The following is a 25,121-nucleotide window of genomic DNA, read 5'->3' as shown; positions in this document are numbered from 1 at the left end:
CTGCCGGTTACATTTCTGCACAAGGCACAATCTACTGACAGAAAAAGACCGTGGCAACCTTCACTAAAAGATCTAAAGAACTGATGCTACAAGTTTCTCACAGGAGTGAGGCAACACATGGAACCTCGCTGGGCAGCCTCTGCACATTGGTTGGCAGTCTGTGCTTGGGCTGGAAGCCTCACCGTCACTTCCCGAGAGAGCCCTTACAGACTGAAAACTGACGCTGAGAGAATTGCCCGCTATCAGCTGGGGCAGGCAGAAGAGTTCGAGCTTGAATCTCGTGGAGGGGGTTGGTGCACGGCTGCCCAGGCAGAAAACCAGGAGGGGAGCGGGGAAGCCCTGCTGCCGCCTCCACATGACCCTGATCGGCTTCAAACGAAAAAACAAACAAACAAACCCAAGAGGACTTTTCCCTTTGTTTCTCCACATCTCCAGTCGGCTTCGCCTGAAGCCGGGACGGGGGCTGCATTGACCGCCCCGCCCCAGACCATCGCCCAGGAGGAGAAGGGCCTGTCCCCGCCCCCTCAGGCTCTTATTTAACTGCGAGTCCCAACTTTCTTAGAGGCGCGTCCAGCCTCTCCGCCCTGTGCTTGGCTAACCCGGCGCTGCTGGCCTCGCTTGCTGCACCCTCAAGATGCGCGTGGAACTGCTATTCCCGGTAATCCTGGCGGTCTGGGTTACCATCTCCTGCGCAGCCAGGCCGCCTTACCAGCAGATCCTGCACCACAGCCGAATCCGGGGCAGGCATCAAGGGTGAGCTTTGGCGCAGCCCAAGAGGGACAGAGGGGAGGTCTCTGTACTCTTTGGGCCAAACCGGCCCGTGCAGTCCATGAGAGTCGAGGCTTTGCCTTTTGGCAGCGCGTTAGTGGGGAGGCGGGAGGATGCTTCCCAAGATTTCCTAGAAATGGAAACCAGGCACCACGAAGCAAAAGCCTTCAGACTGGAGTTTCTTGAAGGCAGCGTTACTTATATGTAGTTGGGCTAGAAAGGAATAAAGATCGCTCCTTTGTTAAGTTTGCTATTAGCCCTGCAGGCGAATGTTGTTGAAAAGTGGGCTGCAGGGGAGAGTTTTTTTAAAAAGGAAAAATAGACCATAAACTATGGGTAGGTTGCAATTTCCATGGGGTCTTGGAAAAAAGTGAGGCCGCTGCTTGGCTAGTCCTATCTGAAAAGGAGAGAGTAATCTCCCTTGTCTCTCGATCTGACAAAAAATAGGCTATGAAGTAAAAAAAAAATTATACTGTGTGGGAAATTTTCAAGCTGTGCCGAACTCTTCCTGCCCAAGAAAAGTTCTGCACAGTAAGTAAAATTACTACTTATGAGACAGTGTTTAAAACTAGAAAATAAAATTCAGAAACACTTGTACCGATATTCAAACAAAACCTTAAAGAGATGAATGTGCTCGCATTTTTAATGAATTTACCTTCAGATTGTTTTGGATACTATATGGTGTTGAGATGACTGGGAGCAAATCAGAAAACCCAAGGAAACTTCTAACTAATATTGGGAGATAGGGAAAAACATCAAATCACAGTCAACTTATGGCAACCCTGTAGGGTTTTCAAGGCAAGTGATAAACTGGGCTGGTTTGAAGCAATCCTGGGCTTCTTTAGAGGTATCCCATTCATGTACTAACCACTGACACTTTATAGCTTCTGAAATCTGATTAGATTAGGCTAACTCCAGCTATTCTAATCATGGCAACCAACATTTTCTTGACCTTAAAAAGGTCAAACTCAGTGTTTCTTAGAGTGTCTGAATTGTAGTCCCTTTCTGGAGATCCTCATCCCAGTGCTACTTATTGGTTCCACGTGTGACTTGACAAAGGTTCTTGCACACAGTTCTTTGTCTTCACTCTGCTGCTAAATGTGAGGATCTATAGATTTAGCAAGTAAATCATGCTGGCATTAGAAGGGGAATAGAACACAGAACTGCTGACCTCTTCTTAAGCCATACTCAGAAGTCTTTCCAAACTGCCATCTTCCTAATTACGTTGGAATGATGAAAAAATAAGGGCAAAGCCCCATGATGAGGATCAGTGAGGGTCCATATCTAAGGCATATTCAGTCTGTCCAGGGCTCACTTGGGAGGGAAGAACTACTTGCCTCAGAATTCTACTCTTCTCTAGAACCTCTTTTCTCTCATCCAGTACCACATGTTCTGCAAGAATAGCTGTATGGTTTGTGCACAATTAAGCCATATTCTTCAATGAAAGGGAGCCATTTTGTTGTATTGGCAAATTGGGATGGGAACAGATAATACAATGTGAGCCTCTGCTGTGATTTCAGATCATGCCCACAAACTTATGGAAATTACAAGCCACAATGTGACTTGAAATGGGAAAGTCAGTAAACTATTATCTTCAGCAAGTATATTATCTGTCTATCGAGGTGGTTTTTGTTCTCTGCTTTTCTCTACTAAAAGTCTCAAAGCAGCTTACAATTATGTTCCCTCCCCCCTCCCCCCATAATAGGCATCATGTGAAATAGGTGATACTGAGCGCATTTTGGGAGAACTGTGACTAGCTCAAGGTTGCCCAGCAGGCTGCATGTGGAGGAGTGGGAATCTAATCTACTTCTCCAGACTAGAGTCTGCCGCTCATGTGGAGGAGTGGGGAATCAAACCCAGTTCCCCAGATTAGAGTCCTTTGCTCTTAACCTCTGTACCAGGCTGGCTCTAGAAGTGTGTTCATTTAAGGATAAGTGTATATTTTATTAAGATATTTACACAGCACCTTTCTTTTGTAGCTCAAAGCACCTTACAATTCTAAACTAAAGGCACAAATAATAATATAAAGCCCCATCAATGCCTCTGCTCAGAAAATTCCTGCTGCACAAATCCTATGAGAAGCCCTACATAATAAAATAATGTTACAGCTCCTACTAAAAAGCCTCCAGGGACAATGCCCCGTTTATCTCCTCAGGAAGCCCATTCCACACAAAGTACAAAATATGATTCAACAGGCCTGGACTTGATTAGACACCAACTGGGCAACCTTAAGTGGAGGGGGGGGGGGGAAGTGTCGATTGTAGGACTACTTTGGGAGCCTTATGGGGAGAGACAGTTCTTCAAACATATGGGCTTTAAAGATCATCCCTAAGTAACAGCCACACTGTCTCAAGCAGTTGTCATATACTCCAAAAAAGGAAGCCAGAACATATTAATTCATGGGTTATTTAGCTCTTAGGAGCAACAGTGGTGTACTGGTTAAGAGCAGGTTTCACTCCAATCTGAAGAACCAGGTTTGATTCCCTGCTCTGCCACTTGAGCTGTGGAAGCTTATATGGGGAACTAGATTAGCCTGTGCACTCCAACACACGGCAGCTGGGTGACTTTGGGCAAGTCACAACTCTTCAGAGCTGTCTCAGCCCCACCACCCCACTGGGTGTTTGTTGTGGGGGGAAGGAGATTATAAGCGCCTTTGAGTCTTCTTGCAGGAGAGAAGGGGGGGAGTATAAATCCATACTCTTCTTTTTCTTCTTACTGACCTTGGATGGGTTTCATAAGTGAGAGCGTGCACTCATAAATGTTAGCCACTCTGATGTCTTCCCAAGAAATGAAAGGGAATGTCCTAAAAAGTCTGACCGTCCCCTATAGAAGTTATTGATTCAAAGCACCCTTCATGCAGCATCATATAAAAGTTTAAACTGGTTAAAAAGTAGGATGCTGTGAACTGACAGAAACATAACAGAAAATGAAATGATGCATTACTTTCAGATTCTAAAAAGTGCTGCATGGCCTTTTTGGATAAGATTGTTTTTAAGGTGGTTTGTGTGATCTCCCTGCTTTTGTGGGTAAAGTGCCTGAGATTTATCGTATTATTCTCTCCCTGGAGGAGAAAATACATAATGGCAGCAGGTCATAAAAGGATGTAGAAAACCATGATTTAAATCAAGCCTAACTAGTGATTTAAATCATGATTTAAATCAAATGCACCCTGAAAGGATGCAAGGAAAGTGGATCACATATTGAAACCAACTCATCAACCTGATACATGCAGGACACTGGAGTTCTGGAAAGCTTTAGAAACAAAAGAGGCAGATAGTCATGTTTAAATGGGAGGTTATATAAGCCCTAAGAATGTCAAAAGGACTCCTGTCCTCTAAAGCACAGGAGTTAAAAAGTCAGCAGTTTTGGAAAGTAGAGGATGACTCTGCAGAAGAAGGCAAACCACCTCTGTTTCTTATTTGCCTTGAAAGCCCCTTGCTGGGGTTTGTCACAGATCAGGTGTGACTTAATGACACTTTGCATACACATGAGCTTCAGGAAGTACTGATTCAAAATTGAGTTTGATTCAGGGTGGAGGAGAGAGCTCAAAGGGGCTGATGAAGAAGAGACAGAAGTAAGAAAGATGGATACAGATGACAGATAGGCCTATGATGCTTTTCACCCCCACTTATAAGATCAAAGCCCTTCTTCCAGCAGGATATAGGAAGAGATAAGCTGTCTCCTTGGAAATAGGAGGCACTTTCCCTTAATGGCTTTTTGATAGGTTATCATATTGCTCCTGATACTATGCAAGGGCAAGTTTTAGCCTCCCCAACTCTACAACATCATAATTCTAAGCACTTTTCTTAAGAAATAAGCCCTGGTGTTGTGTTAACAGAGAAAAGTAGTAGTTCTAGGACCTTCCTTCCTTCCTTCCTTCCTTCCTTCCTTCCTTCCTTCCTTCCTTCCTTCCTTCCTTCCTTCCTTCCTTCCTTCCTTCCTTCCTTCCTTCCTTCCTTCCTTCCTTCCTTCCTTCCTTCCTTCCTTCCTTCCTTCCTTCCTTCCTTCCTTCCTTCCTTCCTTCCTTCCTTCCTTCCTTCCTTCCTTCCTTCCTTGAATCTGAGGAGAAAAACAGGCTATAAATATTTCCTACTTGCCTTTCAAGAAGTTCAGTGTAGCATTTTACATTCCAAACAGTCTTATGATGCAAGTTAGTTTTATTTAGTTATTTCAAATCTTTATACACTGCTACTCTAATTTGCTCATAGTGAGTTCTGTAAACAGTCTATAAATCATATGACAACATATCCTTTTCTCTTTCTGTAGATTTCCTTAAAAATCAGCAGTATTTATCAGGATTAAAACTAAATTGAGTTACCCAAATTAAGTTACCAAAGCCCATCATGCTCATTCTATGGGGCACCAACACAGATTTCACTTTTTGGCAAACCACTAAAAAAAACATGTTTGGACTGAAACAGTCCCAGCTATGATGAGTATGGTGCCCTTGACAACTTGTAATGGGAGAGATGGTCTAGTAAGGATGTGGAGTTCACTGAGTGATTAAAAGGTGAAATCCAACACCTTGACTTTATCACCAGCAACCAGTGTAGATATTCAAGAAACTCAGTATCATGACTGGACATACCAGTTCCAGTCAAAAGTTGATTTAATGCATTTGTGCTACTTGAAGTTTTCAATTTGTCTTCTAGAACAGTCTCCCATCGAGTATATTATAGTAATCTAGTCCTGAAGTTACCTGACATTAATCACTGTGACTGGATTGGCTTGAACATGAGAGAGGAACAGTGTCTGATTTTTATATAACTGCACTGCTGAGTGAATCCACCAAAACTATAGAATCCAATCAATGATGGTCATATAAACTCTGTCAAGGCTTTCTGACCAGCATCTCCTCTGTTGTATCCCATTAATTTTTTATTTGTTCTTCCTTAGGCTTTTGACTACAACTTTTAGGTGATGCCCAAGAAAGGAAATTGTAACCAGGTGGGGGTAGTCACAGTCAGAGATAATTAAAGCTGGATGTTATCAGCATATTGATGACACCTAACGCTAAAGCTCTGGACTTACACAGCAGCCTCACCTAAATATTTAACAGCATATAGGTGAGGGCACAACCTGGAACACTCGTATCAATTCCTGGGGAATCTATTCAATATCTCTTCTTGCAACTGTCTGCATTCTTCACACAGAATATCCTCTCTAATACCTACCTGGATATTTTATTCAATAGTTCTGAGAGATAACAGTTGCATGAAATTTGTGAATAAGCTTCATTGTTAATTGGTGATTCAAATAGAAAGCCAGTGTGGCGTAGTGGTTAGAATGTCAGACTAAGGCCCTCCGGGGGTAGGGCGGTATACAAAACCCATAAATAAATGAATAAAAATAAATAAAAGGCCACTTCCGCACAGCCACGCTGGGGGTCGGGTCAGCGTACATGACGCCGACCCAACCCCCCGGGACCATTCACACAAATGGTCCCGGTAACAACCGGGAACACGGCACCGCACTGTGCCGTCGCCCAATCGACTTACCGTCTCTGCGACCGTCCGGCACGTCGCCAAGGCCAGGGGACACGCTGGACGGTTGCAGGGATGGTAAGTCAATTGGGCAAGGGGGGAGGAATGGCGCCTTCCAGCTGCTGCCGTTTGCACGGCAGCGGCTGGAAGTCGCCGTTTTTTTAAAACCGCCGTTTTTCAAAAACCTATCTCGGGGAGCGAGTTGGGAAAATGGTGGCTTTGCATCGCTGGGGAGGAGCGAGGGCGGCACAGCTGATTGCGAAGCAGCTGCACCCCCCTTGTGAACAGCTCCCTCGGGATGGCGTTTTTGCCGTCCCCAGGGCGCTGTAAAAGGCCCGTGTGGAAAGGGCCTAAAATCTGGAAGACACAGGTTTAAATGCCACTCTGCCAAGGAAGGGTACTGACCGTGGGCCAGTCACACACTCTTGGCCTACCCTGCTTCAGAAGGTGGTTCAGAGGATAACTTGGAGAAGAGAATGATGTAACCTGCTTTGGGTCTTCATTGGGGAGAAAGTTGGGATACCAACAAAGTAAATAAAAACATGACTTCCTGCATCCAAATGTAACATTGTAGCCATTGCACTGCAGTGGAGTCACTGATTTGCCTGGGTGTTTTGCTTCCCTGCCTCTCTTTTCCACTCTCATGTAGCTTGGGAATTTCTTCCTTCAGATGCTGTTCTGGGGAACTGTAAAGTGTGTGAATATCCTGTATGTAGATGGGACTCATCTCAGCCCTTTAGCCTCTTGCTTTGTGCTATGGTACCCATATCTGAGAGAGACCCATTCCATCAGTCCAGCCCACATGATTGCTTATTTTCTCTGTCTCCTGCGCGTGCCACACACACACACACACACACACACACACACACACACACACACACACACACACACACACACACACACACACACACACACACACACACGTACACAGAGCACTGTGGGATTGCATCAGAGGAAACTGTCTCCCATTGCCCTGTGTGTGAGATCACTAGACAGAGGGCTGAATTATATAAACCATTCACATGACTCAATATGGAAGTTACATATAGGAAACCTTAAAACAGTTGGATAGCTTTTTTGTGTATCTCTGCAGTGTGCACACAGCATCACTGAAATATGAAGAATTTGGCATCTCAAGCCTTAGACCAGGCAGTTGGTCTAGAAATGTATAATGGTTTACATTTTTCAACTCTCCAAAATTTATAGATTCTCTTGATTGTTTTTGTACATCTAATCCTTTTGTTTTGTACTTGCTGATTATTTAATTAGGAACCAAATTTATTCTCAAATTGTAACTTCTAGTGACGAATGGAAATATTTACACAGCTGTCATTGAAGCTTTTAAAATTATTGTTATTGTTTCTGGGGGGAAGAAGGGGTCAAGATTTTGTATTCATTCAGGGAAATCTTTGGAAAACCTGGCTTAGTAAAGAGGAAACTTTGTCACATTCCAATTCAGTTTATAATAGCAATTTGACATTCTGATCTGGAAAGTTAAACTAAAGGAATAAAAGGATTCCTTTATAAACACAGTGTTTCTTTTCAGACTTATTATTGACAAGGCATCTTTAAGCAGCACAGCATGAATGGAAAACTAACAGTATTTTTTTCTCCTTTTCTTTATCTGTAGTCCCAATGTATGTGCTGTGCTGAAGCTTACTGGAACAAACAGGAAATACTTGCCAAACTGCAAACTGTGGTACCAGAGGAAAATCTGCGGCAAATCAACGTAAGTTATTGAGGCAGTGAAGAAAAATACTATGATAAGAAGGTAGATATCTGATGATTTGTGGAAGGGGGAAATATAACGCTCCTGGACATCTACTTAACCCCCAAGCCAAAAATAGCATCTCTGTTTTGGCAGTCCAAGGCTGACCACAAAAACAAGGAGATGATCAAACTCCTGGTGGCTGTGTGTGACAGCTAACTGAAGGGCATCTGAACATATTCAAAGATAAGCTATTAGCACTTCACAATTTTTAAAGATCTAGAACTGGGGATAACTGGAAATAGCTGCTAAAGCTCAGTCTGCATTCACTTCTAAGCTACACAATATTTTCCCAATTTCCTTGATCATGAGATAGCTATCTGGCAAAGTGATATCAATCCAGGCTCCCAAACCACAACCTGCACTCCAAGCTCTTTGAGGAGAGTATGTTTTGCATATCATGTTATTGACATCAGAACATTCCATGACAGTAACATGCAGCTCCAATGGCTACATTGCAAAAGTATTCCTCAGTCAACTTCACTGTAGGATGTCCGAAGCATCTGCCTTCACTCTTGGAATGGCTAGGATAACAAGAATGGGAGATTCATGTGATTCCCGTTAGAAAGAAGACAAATGGGACCCGTGAGAGTTCGTGCAGGGCAGGGATGGAGCAAGATGTGGAATACCAGTTTAGCAGGCCAGGCACTTGCCTGCCAGCCTGTCCAACTACAGCTAACTCCACCTGTGTAGCTCACATGGTGATGGGGGCTACAGAACATCCCGTCCCCATGCAGCTCTAGTGATTGGGTGATGGTAGTAACAGCTCCTGGACCTTTTCTCCCACTTGACTGCCACATCACTAAGGAGGCAGAGGAGGGGGCTCATTCTTTGCTGACATAACTGCCTGAAGCAGTGAGGTGGTAGGGGCAGCAGCAGTGCCCAGTGACTCCTGCCAGCCCTATTGCTGCTGAGTCATCCTCAAAGGTTGAAACAGCTCTGGAAAGAGCCATGTCCCTCCAACACTGACAAAAAATGCTCAGATTTTTTTTGCCAATCTATAGCGTATTTCCTCAGGTTTGTAGAAAGATCTATCCATGACCTCAGTATCTGGATTTAAATATCCAGAGATTTTTGAGAATTGGATAGATGATGATATTAAAGCTGGGGGTATAATCTCTTAGCTTAACTTGAGTTTCCTCAAATGCATAGTGTTTTTTTGTCTGACTAGTTTACAAGATCTAAATTTCTATAGAATCTGGGCAAATAACAATCTTATTTCTCAAGATTAGACATTATCCATTCCCCTGGGTTATTCATTCATTCCTTTATACTGCATAACATAGATGTTACTCCTTCTTGTATTGAATGCCTTGTTAGCTACCTCATGTAATTTCAATGCAGGAAAAATAGTTTACATTAAGATATGTGAGGACTTTGCAAGTGTTTATTTTGTCATGATGTCACATGTTTGTGTCATAGTATGTATGCCAAATGATTATCTGGATATTTGACAACCTCATCAGCCACCACGAGTGAGATTTACAAATTCAGCTGAGGGCCATGCCTGCAGATGTTAGTCCTTAATGGACATTGCATAAAGCATCCTATGTAAGTGACCTAGACACATAGTTTTGGAAATGGTGGTCTGCATCTAATTAAGAATGTATACATGTTTGGCCGACTGCCAGTCTTGAACTGAAGTCTACTAGTCTTCTACGGAAGGTGTAAACTCCACGAGGTCATGGAAACTCTAAAGAAGTAGAATTTGGGGGATGAGACAGTTTTACAAATGCACAGAACTCCAGACAGCTAATTTCATTTGAGCAATTTCTGAGTTTGTAAGCAAAACCACCATAAATAAAAGTTTCTGTGTGAGCTGAGAAAAACACAACCTTGGACACAGCTGAGCTCTGTGAGTTGAAGCAACTTACAAAGCAGAAAGGGTAAACTTACGTGAAGTGAACAAACATCTCTTCAGAACTCGTGTGCTATGTGTATCAACTAGCAGCATTTTTATACTTGGCACTACACAGTGAAGACTATTGGGCTGGGATCGATAAGATAGATCCAGTTTCAAAGTACTATTGAGCCATGGAGCTGACTGGATAAGCTTGAACCAATCAGTTTCTCTCTATCTAACCTAACTGACAAGGTTGTTCTAAGCAGAGGCATAGCAACGGGGGAAAGCGCCTGGTTCACTGGTGTGTCCTCTACCCCTGCCCCAGAACGGCCCCACCCTGGAACGCCCCCGGAATGCCCCCACCATGCCCCCAGAACGCTCTCACCACACCCCCACAGGGGTGTGCACCCGGTGCGTCGCGCATCCCCCCTGTAGCTACGCCTCTGGTTCTAAGGATTACCTGATGTTTTTTGCCTTGAGTCCACGGGGACATGGGGTGTCAGATGACCCTGGGCAACGGCCATTTTGTCATGTGGGGGCACAAAATCACCCCACACCCCTCCTCCTCCTCATTCATACACCCTCCCAACCACCCACAACTCAAGCTGGGCCACAGAGGGCCAGAAAACACCCAGCCCTGCCCTTTCCCACCCCCAAGCTCTCTGGGCTGCAGAAGACCTGGGGAAAGTGCCCCCCATCCCAACTCTGGGCCGCCAAGAGCCTGGCGAGAGCTTCCCTGCCCTGTGGCCTGGGGAGCTTCAGGGTGAGTGGAGGTGGGGAATCTCTCACCGAGCCTGGTGGGAGCTGCCCCCACCTGCTTGTGGCCTCCAATAGAAGAGGAAGGGGACAGCCTGGCAGGAGCTGGCTCTGGGCCGGGAGTGCCCGGCAGGCTGCTGCCACCCCTGCATCTATTGGAGGCTGTGAGCAGGCATGGCCTCCAATAGAGGGAGGGTGGCAGCTGCCGGCGCTGGGCTGGGACCCTGCCATGGGAAGGTCTTGTTTTTGCGTCCCCCCACCTCTATCGGAGGCCAGGGGCGTCGGAGGCCTTATCCCCGGGCACCGTTTTTTCTGGAACCTTCTGCCTTAAGCTCACTGAAAAATAACTTATCAGAAAAGATATAAATAGGACATATCTACCTTTTTGTTCATGTGTCTGTTCCCCAAATTTTACAGTAGTCGGAAATCAGAACATACTTCATGCTCAGTATAAAGCCACTGCAAACTCCTAGACTTTAGGAAAGTTAAGGTCCAAACTGTCTTTGGCAAATTCTTAAAAAATTCAATAGAACAAAATGACAGAATGCGCTTAATTAGACTGTGGGCATGGGAATCCAGTTTTGAGTGGTCTGTCACAAAGAAAAAACCCTCCCTGCAAAACGAGTGGAAAACGAGCGCAGAATATAAAAGATTAGGTTAAAGTCTTTCTTCCAAATGAGCTAATTTTTATTTGCAGTGAGTTTTTACATGGAGGAACATTTATAATGTGACCAGGCCTGCCATCTGACCATATCATGTCATTCAGCTACACAAGTTGAGCGGGCCTTTGTGACCAAGGAATGCCAATAACTTAGGGACAAACATCTTTGGATTGTAACACCCTGAAGTGAATGCCTCCTTATCACCCTAAAACAGCTAAACACATCTCGTTAATCAGGTAGATTAGGCTACTGCAATGTTTTGTCCATGGAGTTTAACGCCCACTTACGGGAAGAAGCGGTTTCCGCCGAGCCCGGCCTCCTGTAAACACCTCCGCGCCCGGCGGAAATTCGCCCGGCGTGGAAGGTAACGAAATGCATGCATCGCGAGTGACCGCATAACAGAATTTTGCCGAGCATATAAGCCAATGGCGAAGGCTGAGCTCCGCCCGCGAGCCGCCTCTTCTGGCAACTTACGTCCCACTCACTTGTCCCATTGGCATTAGCCTGCGTGGTCCCGATGTCATTACGCCTGCTGGCCGTCCGGCCCTACGCGCTGCCCTCCGGTCGGGAGGACTATGGCGTGGAGTAAAAAAATTCGACGGCAATAACTGCGCGGCTGGCTGGCGTTTCGTAAATGGTGAGCGGAAACCAAGCTAGCAAATCGTTCAGTAGCTGGCGGCCCGGTTCGCTTTTAGCGCATGCAGGGAAGGCGCTTTCCCCAACAACAACCCTTTAAAGGGTTGTTGTTTAGAAATGACCTAACACCGCCGAGGCGCCAGTCAGTGAAGCGGCGGCCTGGGGCGGCGTTTTTACGCATGAGGCCGTGGTTTTTTTGGCCCATGCGGAAAGGGCCATAGTTTCTGGAAGCTATGATTGATGCAAAATGCTGTGGTCGGAATTGTGGCTGGAGTAGGCAATAGGGACTTTATCAGTGCAGTCTTGTTCCACCTACCATGGCTCCCCAGTTTTCTTCTGGATTCAATTCGAGGTATTGGCATTGATCTTTAAAGTCTTATACCTTAAGGACCACCTACTCACATATATACCCATCCAACCACTGTTGTCATCTTAGGAGGCCCTGCTTTGAGTATCCCTGGTAACTGATGCTAAACCCAATGAACAGCATTCTTGATTATGGAATTATAGAATTCCCTCCCCAGGGAGATCCATCTGTCCTTTTCTATGATTTCCTTTCATCAGTGTGTAAAGACTTTTTTTTGTTTAGCATTCTCTCACTGATTCTCATTGACCTTTCCTTCTATTTAATTTCTTTATATGTAAGTTTCGTATACAGATATTTTGTGTATTTAGATGTGTTTTACGTCTTATTTTAGTCTTTTTTATCACTACTATAGACACCCTAGGTTAGTTCAAAGACAGCTTAAAATGTTGTAGATAATTTTTTTAAAAAAGGTGTTGATGCTTGTAGAATTCATAAGCAGCTTCTGCAGTGTACCTTGGTTTTGATGCTTTGTTCTGATAACTTCTCTTCTGCAAGAGGCTATTTTTACAGCTTCCCTTTAGTCAGCTGCTCTTAGCCAGGCAAAGGCTCTTGTCTGTAGGCACTTACACCTTTGATGGAAGCAGGATCCTCAATCAAAAGGCCAGTCCAGTAGCACCTCAGAGATCAACAAGATTTTGGGGGTATTGATCTTTAGGGTGCTGCTGGACTCCAATCCAGCTCTTCTTCTGCAAATCAACGCAGCTACCCTCCTGTATTTCAAGGCCAGCTTCAGTGGAAAGTGACATGCTCCAGGAGCAACGTTTAGAATGGGAGCCATGTTCTGGTTTCCATCTCTGTGTTTCATTAAAAATAGGCACTTGAGCTCAGAAGAGATGAGGATTCTTTAGCTTCAGGGCCACATAAGGCTGAAGTTTGCATTGCTTGATCCTCTTTCACTTTCCCAATGACAGAGAAATTTCATAGCAAGGGTGGATTCTGCCCAGGGAAAATATAACGGGTGTAAGATGCAATACAAATGGTGTTTTTTTGGGGGGGGGGGTTGCACAGGTCTGCCCCCATTTATTTCCCTCACTGCAGGATTTTTGAAAATGGCTAAACCAGCAATCCTTTTGCAAAATCCTGGGTTGGAGCCACTCCTGTGCGAACAGCCAGGCAGGAGGTGCTTTATTTCCTTCCCCTCCACCATGCCACCCACAGTCAGGAAGAATTTGCCGCTGCAGCAATGCATTCATTATTGCCCTGCCAATCCAGAGAGGCCCCTTTTTCTTTTATTTTGTGTGTTACAGATGCGCAGCTACACAGATGCAGCTGATCGTATCGTGGGATGATTGGCCTGGCTGCAGGAGTTCATTTCTGTATGCCTGAGCAGCTACTTATGTATTGCAGAAAATAAAAAAAGACAAGGATCTCTGTTCAGAGGCACAAAAGCAACCTGAATTGTTCCCATGAACTCCAATCACGCATGTGAATGGGAAAGAGGAAAACGGGTTCCTGTGTAACTGTGAACCGTTATACATTTGCTGTTGCCAAGTTGCAGATGGGAGTAGGAAACAAAGTAACTTTCTTTTCTTACTGTTTAGCCCTTTCCTACTTCTTGCAGAAATCAGGATTTCAGGTTTGCATAGAGCAGGTTTAGGATATGACAAGTTACTGAAATTGTACCAAAGCTTTGATTGCTGCATCAGGGAAATTAAAAGAAAGATTTGCAATGTAATCCTAAGGGGAGTTCCTCCAGTCTTCTCCAATTCCTCCAGTCTTAGACTCTATTAACTCTGCCAAAGATTGTTCTGACAGTCATGATGGCCTGTCAACTCTTCTCATAAACTATTTCTTATGTAGATGACAGCTTAGTAACCAGGGAAAATTCCTTTTCTTGCACACCTGATTCCTTATCTGATTATGAAAGAGATGTGAGTTAGGAGTCCCTGACATTGCTTAATATTTCTGAATGTGCTTCAGCTCACTTCAGGCTCTGATTCATTCCTCAAATACGTATACAAATCAGAATGGGAGTGATCAGGAGCAGTTATGCAATGTGTTGTTCTGGGATAAGCAGGCTGTCCATGCCCTGTACATCACTTTCCTTTGTTAACTATCGAGATGGAAGTCCAAAGGGACAGAAGCTTCATACTTCATCAGTTTCAGTACTGTTTTCTGTAAAATCTTTAAGATATGGATTCTTTTGTATTTTGGCATGTGACACGTTCCTTGATAAAACGAGGAGTGTGGTTTTGGTCACATATGTAAACGTGATTTAAACTTTACCATGTAAACTTTACAAAAGAAACTGCAGATTTGTATCATTGCAGGATGCTTCCATTTCTCTTCCCTCTCAATTCTCCTCTGCTGTTTGTCAAGCTTCCTGCAGCATCCTCCTGTCATATGTATTCTGTGGTTATCACCCATAAAGTACCAAGTTGCCTTACTTGGTTTATGAGATCAGTGAGATCCCCCTACCATTCTCCAGGCTTGGTAGGATGGACGATGGGATTTCACCAGTACTAAAAAGCTCTTGCCAGATGGTAAATATTTTTGTGGACCCCTGAGCAAGAAAGTTTTGTCAGTGCTTTGGTGGTCCATTCAGTCATGCAAGTTTTCAGTTGATACTATAATCCCCCAAGCAATGAAAATGCATGTGTGAATGAACCTTATGTGTGACACGAGGCAACTTTGTCTGTTTGGCCAAGAACTTCAGCTGAGTTGTTTATAAAAGTTAAATAAATTCAGCCTGTACATGATCTGCTTTAAGAACATACCATAGCTTACTGTATTCCACCACAATTAAACAGGACCAATTGACACATGCTTGTTCATTTTGCAATAACATGCATGTGTAAATACAACCATTTGGGATCAAATAGCACAAAAAGCACAAAAAGAGATTTCTTATTATGTGCTAGACATGAATATGTAAAATAAGCCCTTTATAACTCATTTATTAAAGCAGTAAAATAAACTCTGGGCATTTTCCATTATATTCCTTTGTTTTGGTGGGGAAAGGATGAAGACTGCTCTTATTTAAGACCTTGGTTCCATTCAAGCACATAATCTAATTATCCGTTCATGTAAGAAAGTATGTGGGTGTCCATTTCAGGTATTTAGAGGGTGTTTTTTCTACCTAGGAGTCATTAGTGCACACATTATTTTCCTTCATCAAACATAGTTTTGATGAGGCATCTGACTAAAAGGAAAGTTTAAAACTAAGCACCTTGTTGATTTTAGTCATGCGAATAATTATCTGTCTTGCATGGGCTTGTATGAATGTTGCTGGGCCTTGTATTTAAATAAGAGTACTATGCCATTGTTAGATTATTTTAGGGACATGTTGACTAGGTTGTAATTTTAGGGATCAGGCTCATTGATTGAGTTTTTTCAGTTCCCACAGTATCCATGTGCCGAATGCTGCAGGGAATACTGGTTCCTACTTGTAGCGGCCAACTTAAGACATGCATTTTATATAGGTGGTGTCCTATATTTATACAAATACTTTGTATCTTACTCTAACTGCAGAGTTGCTACATTTAAATTCTTAAGTGTTAGGCTCCATTTCAACCTTCCATCAGCAGGAAATCCCACAGGACCTCAGGGCTAAGAAGGGAGGGGATTGCTCCACCTTATCTTTTCTTGTTCTCCATGACCACTGACCACTCTGCTCCCAAGTTAGAGCACTCACATCCTCACTGGCTGACTCAGACTGTCCTTATATATGTTCCCTTCTAGTCTGCCCTGTTGTTTACCTTTCCACCTTCAAGACCCTTTGCCCATTTGAGGGCTGCCTGAGAGATTAACTGGCCAAGTGACAACTCACTCCACCAGTAATCTAATTGGGCAGAGTGGAGCTAGCCTTTCAGTCTATCCCAGCTTGCACTGTGTTTGTATAGCTGATCTGTCTGGAATTGTGACCCTCCCCTTCCTTGCACCTGCCTGTTACATCACTGGGTGGCATTGGGTTATGGTCTTGAGGTGCATTGGCTTGATTGGCTTGATTTTCATTGGCTTGATGAAACTCACCACTGCTTCTTCAACTTGCCCCCCCCCCCCCCGCTGTCTTGCTATACAGTTTGGAAGTCTAGGGAGTGATGCTTCTCGACACATCGCTCTTTGTGGTGGCATTACAGTTCCAGGGCAGTCAGGGATCTTGAATAGTTGCAACATGTACTCTCCATTTGCATGTAACCTGTGTGGTCAGTATTGAACCTCAGACCTGAAAAGTAGGAGGGAGAGCTAGCATTATAAAAACCCTGTGGTTCTGATATTTCGCCCTTCCTTTAAAAAAATAAATTTTATTAAATAAATATACACATACAGAATAAAATGTCAGCTACACAACAGTACATAAAAACCCCTTTTGTAACTTTATATCCAGTAAAAAGATAAAACCATTAAATTATGATGATGAAACTCAACACACACATCAGGAGCCCCTTCAGATAAAATAATATTAGAGTGAAAAATCAAAGAGTTAAATTTATTACAAGATACAAATACAAAGACCTTTATTAGGCATATTTGTGCTACATAATAATTGTATGTCGTACAAATATGCCTAATAAAGGTCTTTGTATTGGTATTTTGTGATTAATTTAACTCTTCAATTTTTCACTCTATTATTTTATCTGAAGGGGATCCTGATCTTTTATATATTTCAGTTAACCTACAAATTTCCTATTCCATTTCATTTCTTTGTTTCTTTTTTTAGAATTGATAAATTCTGAATACAGAACCTTCTCACTACTATTTTCATTGCTTCCCAATAAAATGTATGTGATATAACAACATCTGAATTCTTTTGAAAATACCTTTCCATTGTTTTAATGTTCTGCCTACTAATGTACTCTGTCAATAAAATTAGGTTATATTACCAATTAATCAATAATTGCTGTATCTGTGGTTTTTACCGTTCCAATCAACATTTTATTAATCCAATGTACAGCTTCCCTAGATATAAGAATGACATTGAGTCTTGGAAAAAGTACCATAAACTGGAGAATAAATGGAAAGAGAGGTATCAGATGGATATAATTCACATAAACCATGTGATTCAATTGAGAACTCGATAATCTTTGTGGATTTCAGGTCTACCTCCCCACTTCAATTTTTAATGTACTCATGATGGTTACATAGTAACCTTAAGGATATTCCTTGCAGAGTGACATTCATATCCCCCTATTATTTTTATAGAGGAGGAAAATATTGCTCATTTCCTAAAAAGCTTATGAGCAAAATCCAGTTGGCTGTTTGCAAAATGTATTGATGCTAAGGTAACAACTTGGAAAGCCTCCAGTGTTCTTTTGACAAAAATGAATCTACCCTTATGGTCTCTCAAAATCCTTTTAACTTTAAAATCAATCCTTGAATGCACTAAAATCACAACCCCCCAACTTTCCGTGGACCAGGTGCCTCAAATTTATTGTCTCAACCTTTTCCCTAGGAGCACCACATCTGTCTGCTTATGCTTTTGTACTTATTGCTGAAATGAAATATCTGATTGAAACTTTTGAACATATGCTGCAGTTCTGGCCCTTTTTGTTCGAGTGGCCAAACTTAACATTTCAGAGATGTTGCCAATACATTAATATTACTATTTCCTGTATAACTAGACATAATCATCACAGTCAAAAAAACTCATTCTACCCTGTCAGTCATGGGAAGCAGAGAAAAATCAGAGAAATGATCATATCAAAATATAAGGAAAATATAGAACAAAAACAAGAACTCAATTGACATTGGTAACTTTCTTCTAGCAATACGATGACGTAGCCAGAAGTCTTGTTGCCACTTGCAATTAACGTAGGGTAAGAAAGCCTCTAATGGGGGTGGGGAATGGGGGAGAGATGTCTTGCTTACCACTATGTTTTGAGGGATATCTATCTCCCACCATTATGCTTTGAGGGATATTGATCACCTTCCAGGGTAAGGAAGGAGTGTTATACTTTCTATAAAGACCTCTTTACTGATTTTATCAGTAGTAATATAGATAAATAATATATAAATAATACTATAAATAATATAAATAATAATATAAATGTTTAGAATTCAAACAGACAAAGTATTGGCACATAATACACTGGGCATCACAGTGATCTAGGACAAAAAAGTGACCATCATTGACATAGCAGTACCTGGTGACAGCAGGGTCATTGAAAAAGAACATGAGAAGGTTACTAAATATCACAATTTGAATATCAAGCTTCAGCAACTATAGCACAAACCAGCTGAGGTCATTCCAGTGATAATCAGCTCCCTGGGCGCCATTCCGGAAACACTTGAAACATCTTCAAATTGACAAAATCAACATCGGTTGGATTCAGAAGGCAGCCCTGCTGGGATCCACACGAATACTACGCCAATACATTACAGCTTCCTAGGCCTCTGGGTGAGGCTCAAATTGTAATGAAAGGCCAACAACCAGCTTAAGACCTGGTAGCTGTGATATCAAACAAAATATAAATATAAACAACAAAAACAAGAACATATTATTAATACAAGAACAAATAATGCCCTTATAAGCTCAATTAATGAAAAAAATATTATCCAGATAATATTATAAAAATTATTCCACTTTCTGCAAATAAGAGGGAAGAAGAAAATAACAAACTTCATTCTAATGAACTATAATACTATTAGGCCTAATTTGAATAATAGTACTTCAATGTGAAAAATAATAATACATTACAGGAGACCATTAATTCACGAGGATGCAAAAAGCTGCAGTTCTTGACCCTTCGGTAAACAAAAGTAATTTCTCAGGCTCAGATTTTTTCTGCAACTGTCTGTCAGGGCCTTGCATGTTATTTCCCAACTTTGCCTTTTTCTTTGTTTTAAATGCTAGCCATTTCTTGTGTGCCTTCTGTCCAGCTTCCTCTTTATCTTGCTCATTAATCTTCTGTTTTTCACCCTTATATGGACGTATGTCATCTTATTGACTTACCAGTAGTCAATGCAAAACTGGATGTTGCCATTGGGTTTCACCACCAGTACCACTCGGCTATGCCAAGTGTTGTGTGAGGGATTTCTCACATCCAGATACAACATTTATTTAGCCTTATTGACCATCATCATCAACCACTGTTTGTGAAATATAAACATCCATGTTGTTGGAGCTATTGATTCAATAGGTATGGCATAGGAAACTAACATCATTCTCCCAGACTGATGGAAGTACCCTGGTGACTTGAAGGGCTTGACCCTAATGTTCAGCCGGGTGTCCCTTACCTAACCACAACAGCACCTTCTTTGGTGCTAGGCTAGCACATGGTAGCTCTCTAGTGGTCCACTCAAAGGGATTCTCTGCTAAGTGACAACTATCTGTTTCTTAGTCCTGCCACACTTTGAGGTGATTAACATGGAGCCAGTTCCAATGGTGATGATACATCCCACACTGAACTTAGTACATCATGAGTCTTAAGACTTGGATAACAGAGAATGGCCCCTGCAAGTGTATTTGCTACCCTTCTGCAATACCTTCTGTCTGAGTAATATCCTGATATACACTTCCAGGATCCAGAGCCATGCCACACTGTCATACCAACCTTCTGGATCTCCTGGACTTTTAGAAGGTGCTGTTAGGAATCCTTCCTAACCTGTACTAAATAGTCATGGAGTTGGCGTATGTAATCATCCAAAGGTTCCCCAATTGGTAGTAATGGTGATGTCCACCAGCTCCAAATTTCTCAGTGCTTGACACTGTACAACAACTCAATAGGTGTATGCCCAGTGCAGGTCTGAGAGGTCTCCCAGAGCACAAACAATAGGAGTTCCAGAAACCAATCCACTGGGTGGGCTTATTTTGAGTCACCTTCCTCAACATGGTTTTCAGGGTTTGCTTGAAGGAGTTCGTAGTTGATAAATCATAGTGAAGAGCTCTTGGGTGTTGACCTTCTGGCACAAATGTTTCATAAGGCGTCCAGTTCATCAGTTTCTTCTCAGGTAGACACACCTGTGTGAACATGTGAAACAATGTCTTGGCCACCCTGGCCATCTGCTTGGCCCCCATTTTTTCTCTATTTGGGGGCTCATAAAAAGATTTCAATTTCCACAGCTAATAAGAGTTGTGACTGCCTATAGCTTAGTTCCTGCTGAGTTAATCAGTTTGTGAGGTTGCTGATCTTGTCAATTTACTTTGGCAGTTTTATTGTAAGCTTTGTTTTGGTCTGAATAAGAGGAATCACTACTTGGCTCTTGGAGGGGTGATGAGTTACACAATATTTGTTTTCTATAAGTGCTACTTAGCATAAATGAGTAGTGCTTCTCTCTCTCTCTCTCTCTCTCTCTCTCTGCCTACTGCATTCCTTCCAGTGCTGTGCACATTTTGCAGTAGTTGGCATTCAAGGATTATCAGTGATAGCCAGAAGTGGCATAGTTAGGAAATTCTGGCCAGGCAATCCATCCTTAACATTTTCCCCTCATGCCAGCATAGGATAGAGGGATGTTAAACTATACAAAAACCTTTTTAGTTCAGTCATTTTTGCTGACAGAGCAGATGCATGAGCAATCAAAGACACTGGATAGAGATAATGGCTGCATTTCATTTTTTTTAATACATTTGAATACTGTGTGTTGTAAAGGTGAAAGCATGCATAGTATGTTGACCTCCTCAGAACTACCTCTTAAGCAATTATATAAGAACAGAATAAATGTGGCCATGTTCCATGTCACTTTTTATGAAACTGCTCATATGCAGCTGATCTTCAACCCACACAAATTTCTGGGTCAAGCCTGAAAAAATGCAAAAAAAATCTATGTCCCTGTAGCCAACTGTGATGGATTGCACAGAAAAATAGAGGTTTAAAAGTGTAAGTCAGTCTGTGGAACAAGGTGCTATCACAACAGAGTGCGAAGGGGGTGGGGGACTTCCTAGGAATGGGAAAGCACCCTGATTGGGTTAACTGACCTGTGCTCTGATCTGTGGAAGAACCAACTGACACAGAGAGGGGGAGCTATCTCTCTGAGAGGAAAAATTTTGTGATCTTTTTGAATTTGGATTCCTGTGAGATGATATCAAGTCCCTTAACCGCGTGTGTTAAATATCTAGTCTTAGAGAATTTCAGTCAGGAATTGGATCTGACTTGAAACATACTGAGTTCAGTGTGTGCTGAAAGTAGAAAATACACAGTCAGGACAACTGGGAGTTTTATTGGTGGTCAAAGCTGAAGGTGGAATAGTAGTGAGACTTTCCACAGGTGATGATAAATAAGAGGAAGGGAGTGTATCTTCTGGACAAAGAAAAATTCCTAGTCAGCCTGGAAATTATATACATAGCTGGATTCCCAGTCTGGCATATTAGTGTTCTGATAAAGTTACATCAGGAGGGGGATTTATATGAACTGGGTAGCTAATTTTTTTGTTTATTTATATCAACTACTTTAAAAATATTCACAATCAGCTTATTAATATAAATTACTATATCATAAAGAAAATACAAATTACAAATTAGTTACAAAGCAAAATCTGCACCTAAACAAACAAGGACAAACAAATCTTATTTTACAATAAACCTGACCTATTTATCTTATAACCACTTCCTACTAAGCATAATATCTATATATAATCTTAAATTTCCCAGGAATTGGGTAATTAATTGGTGTCAAGGCTGTTTGTGTACTGTGTGAAAGGGTACCAGCCTATTAGGATCCAAAGTCAATGTAAATACATTAGTCAGTAACTTCTAACTGAACCATCTTAAAGTAAAGAACTTCTTATAACATCTAAGCAACTGGAGAAAGTTATGAAGCTTAATTAAGAACTGTGCATGTGCCAAATATTAAAGTTTGTATATAGTTATCTCTTGCCTGATTTCCATCCATTTGAAATATTTCCTCATCCCATCTAATTTGTTTAATAAATGTTACTTCTGTTTGACAAACTTGCCTCAGTTCTCTGGTTTCTTGAAAAGGGAGATTTGCCATGGGGGGAAAAGGGCTTCTTTCACCTTTCTGGAGTTTCTTAAGGCTAAACACCTCATAACCTACAATCATAACAGCCCAGTCATTAGAAAAGGTGGGAAAACCTGCCCAGTATAATTACGAGGCTGCCTGAACCTGGCACAAATAATTAGGAGGGTGAAGGGTGTTTCTGCAACAACTAACTGGGCACTTAGTCACTGTTTTGCCCTGGGGAAAATGAAGACTTTGCATAAGCTCAGAGGACTCAACACAAAGTGCTAGATTTCAGGGAAGAAGGAGACTGCTCAACTTGCATGATTCAACTGGCCGGGCTGCTTGCCACTGTGCAACAGCAGCTACTCTATGAACGTCAGTGTGCTATATCAGTCAGAACTTCAGAACAGGGTCTATGAGACCTGGGTTCAAATCCCCATTTTGCTGTATAAGTTCACTGGGTGATTTTGAACCAGTCACATACTTTTCAGCCTAACCTACATCAAAGGATTGTTGAATGGATAAAAAGGAGGAGAGAAGACTAATGCAAGCTGCTTTGGTCCCCGCTGGTATAGGCTATGTGGGGGTGGGGGGTGAGGGTAGATGGAAAGCTTAAGACAGAGGGGCAGATAAAGGTAGATTTCCTGTTGGGTAGAAAGGAAATAGGATTGCCAGTTTAAAGCTAGGAAATACTTGGAGATTTGAGGAAGTGGGGCCTGGGGAGGGGGAGGGTTTGAGAAGGGGAGAGAGCTCAAAGGGTGTAATGCCATAGACTCCACCCTCCAAAGCAGCTGTTTGCTCTGGGGAACTAATGTTGCCAGTCCCTAGGGAAGGGCTGGAAATCAGAAAGAGTGAGTGGTGGAGTAGAGGTCAGAAAGAGAAAAGGTGACAGGCATGGTGGAGAGAGTAAGAAAAGGTGTAGGAGGAAGAAAGAGTAAGAGACTGAGAGAAGTAAGGGGGAAGAAGCAAAAATAGGGGAACGGGGATAATTGCTTCTGCAAGTTTCTTGCAGGCCCCCACTTATGAAACTGAATGTCTGTTGTATGCAGGCATCTTTGCTTGAATGTAAACTCATAATTGCCTTATCTGTAGTTGAAATACCAGTGATATTGTATAGACTGTTCTCAGAGTTGCCTAAATTGAAAAGGTTCACATTGTAGTTGAATATGTCCTGGGTTTATGCAGATGTATTTAGGAAATAAATTTTAAAGATGGTATAGCTTATACCTGGGAGAGAAGGTGACCACTTAGGAATTAACTATGAAGACATCATTTGGAAAGATCACAAATGCAGACTTGCTGAAGTAAGTTTAGCAGGACCCAAAGCCGATAAACACTGCAATAGCTGCCAAGATGAATTCAGAAACCAGAAATTTGGTACTTAATAGACAGCATACTAGGCTGGGAAAGGAGGCAGGAACCATGCCAAGGACAGGGGCACAGAGCCAGAGATTATAAGAGTCTGGTCTTTCCTTCAACACAGACTGTGATTTGACCTCACTTGGAATACCACTACAGAAGAAAGCTGTATTGAACTGAGAGCACAGTATAATGTATAAGAAATTATTCCGAGAGCCAGGTCCTATGTAATTAGAGCTTGGGGCATTTAAGATGGCCAGCTGATCTAAGAGATCTCTTTAGGTTATGTTGATTCATTAGAATCAGGGATGACCAACTAGGCCAATCTGTTTTCCAGTTAGTCATCTGAGGGATTACAATAGATTCTGCCCTACGAACTGGCATTTAATTACTGTGAGAACGCACATCACTCTAAGGGATTCATAAGTATAACACATATGTACTCAAGTATAAATCAGTATAATTACATGTATGAATAGTCTCAACATAGAGAGGTGACATTAGAGTATGCAATGTCTTTTTTACTGTTAGAAAATGATTTTTTTCAAAGTGGATTAAACTTGAATGGCACTGTCAGGGACACATAAAATCACCTGATGGGGCAGAGCCAACTCCATGACCTATCAGATGACTCCCCTTATGTTAAAGAGCAGTGATGTAGAAGAGCAGCAAAAAAGGTAAAGAAAAGAAACATTTGTAGCACTTTGTAGTACTGCTTCACTTCTAAGGGCCTTGGGCACACCAACAGTACTACCATTATTGCTGCTTGCTTTGAGAAAAGCATTTGCTGAAACTACATGGTAATATAATAATAAATTTTGGCGGCTACTACCTCAGGCAGTTCTCTAGCCCATTTTAGGTTGGGAGCGGAGGTTGCCACCCTGCTCCCAGAAAAAGGGATGTGAAAACTGAATTGAAATTCTTCTTTTAAGTACAGTTTGTCTTGCCAACATGGATACCTGTCCAGCAACTGAAATAACAAATGTACACGCACCGGAGAAGGGGCAAGGCACTGCAGCACCTCCGGGACATCAGGCCTTCTGGATAAGGAAGGATCCTCCCTGGCTGCTGCTGTCCTTCTTAGAGCCGCCGGAGCCAGGGTTCCGGCCATGTCAAAAGGGCGGACGAGCTAGTTGTGGGCAGTGTATCCTGATGTGGGACCCAAAGCATCTGGAGCAGCTGTGCTCAAACCTGCCTTTCTCTTTTTTGCAAGAGCCCTGGTTAAAGGGCCAGCAGGGGAGCTGGGGAAGATCCCGCTGGCCAACCCCCTTTTTTCTCAGCCCATCACCACCGCTTGGTGGGACCTTTCTTTCCCTTGCAAGTTAATTTGCAGCTTGGTTTGCTTCCCTTACCCTGTGGTGGGTCTTCTGGGTAAGATTTGTCCTCAGAGAGCTTAGGTTGCCATCCTGAGTTTTGTGTAAATTAAGTTCCAGGTCTGTTAGTCAAAAATCATTAACTTCCCATCTCTATAAATAAGCCTTTGAGAAATGACATCATATGTTGAGAATTCTTTATGTTAAACTTTATACTTGATTATAATAATCTTTTTTGTGTGTTCAATCCCTGTTTTGAAACACAGTGCTGTCTAGACTTTGAGAGAGTGTACATTTAGTGTGTTGGTGTGTGTAAAACAAAAAAAA

At 42.4% G+C, this 25,121-nt stretch overlaps 1 protein-coding gene across 1 annotated transcript in view; it reads left to right on the top strand.

Moving 5' to 3' along the window:
* Positions 1 to 244: 244 nt before the first annotated feature.
* Positions 245 to 25,121, top strand: part of TGFBI (transforming growth factor beta induced) — a 56,908-nt gene continuing 32,031 nt past the window's right edge. The window contains exons 1-2 of the mRNA XM_048490898.1: positions 245 to 753; positions 7,882 to 7,980. Coding sequence (XP_048346855.1) covers positions 635 to 753; positions 7,882 to 7,980 — 218 coding nt within the window. The 5' untranslated portion in view covers positions 245 to 634. The remainder of the gene's footprint in view (positions 754 to 7,881; positions 7,981 to 25,121) is intronic.

The sequence above is a fragment of the Sphaerodactylus townsendi genome, linkage group LG03 (assembly GCF_021028975.2).
Source record: "Sphaerodactylus townsendi isolate TG3544 linkage group LG03, MPM_Stown_v2.3, whole genome shotgun sequence".
NCBI classification, from domain to species: Eukaryota; Metazoa; Chordata; class Lepidosauria; order Squamata; family Sphaerodactylidae; genus Sphaerodactylus; species Sphaerodactylus townsendi.
This window is presented reverse-complemented; position numbering and strand designations above follow the sequence as displayed.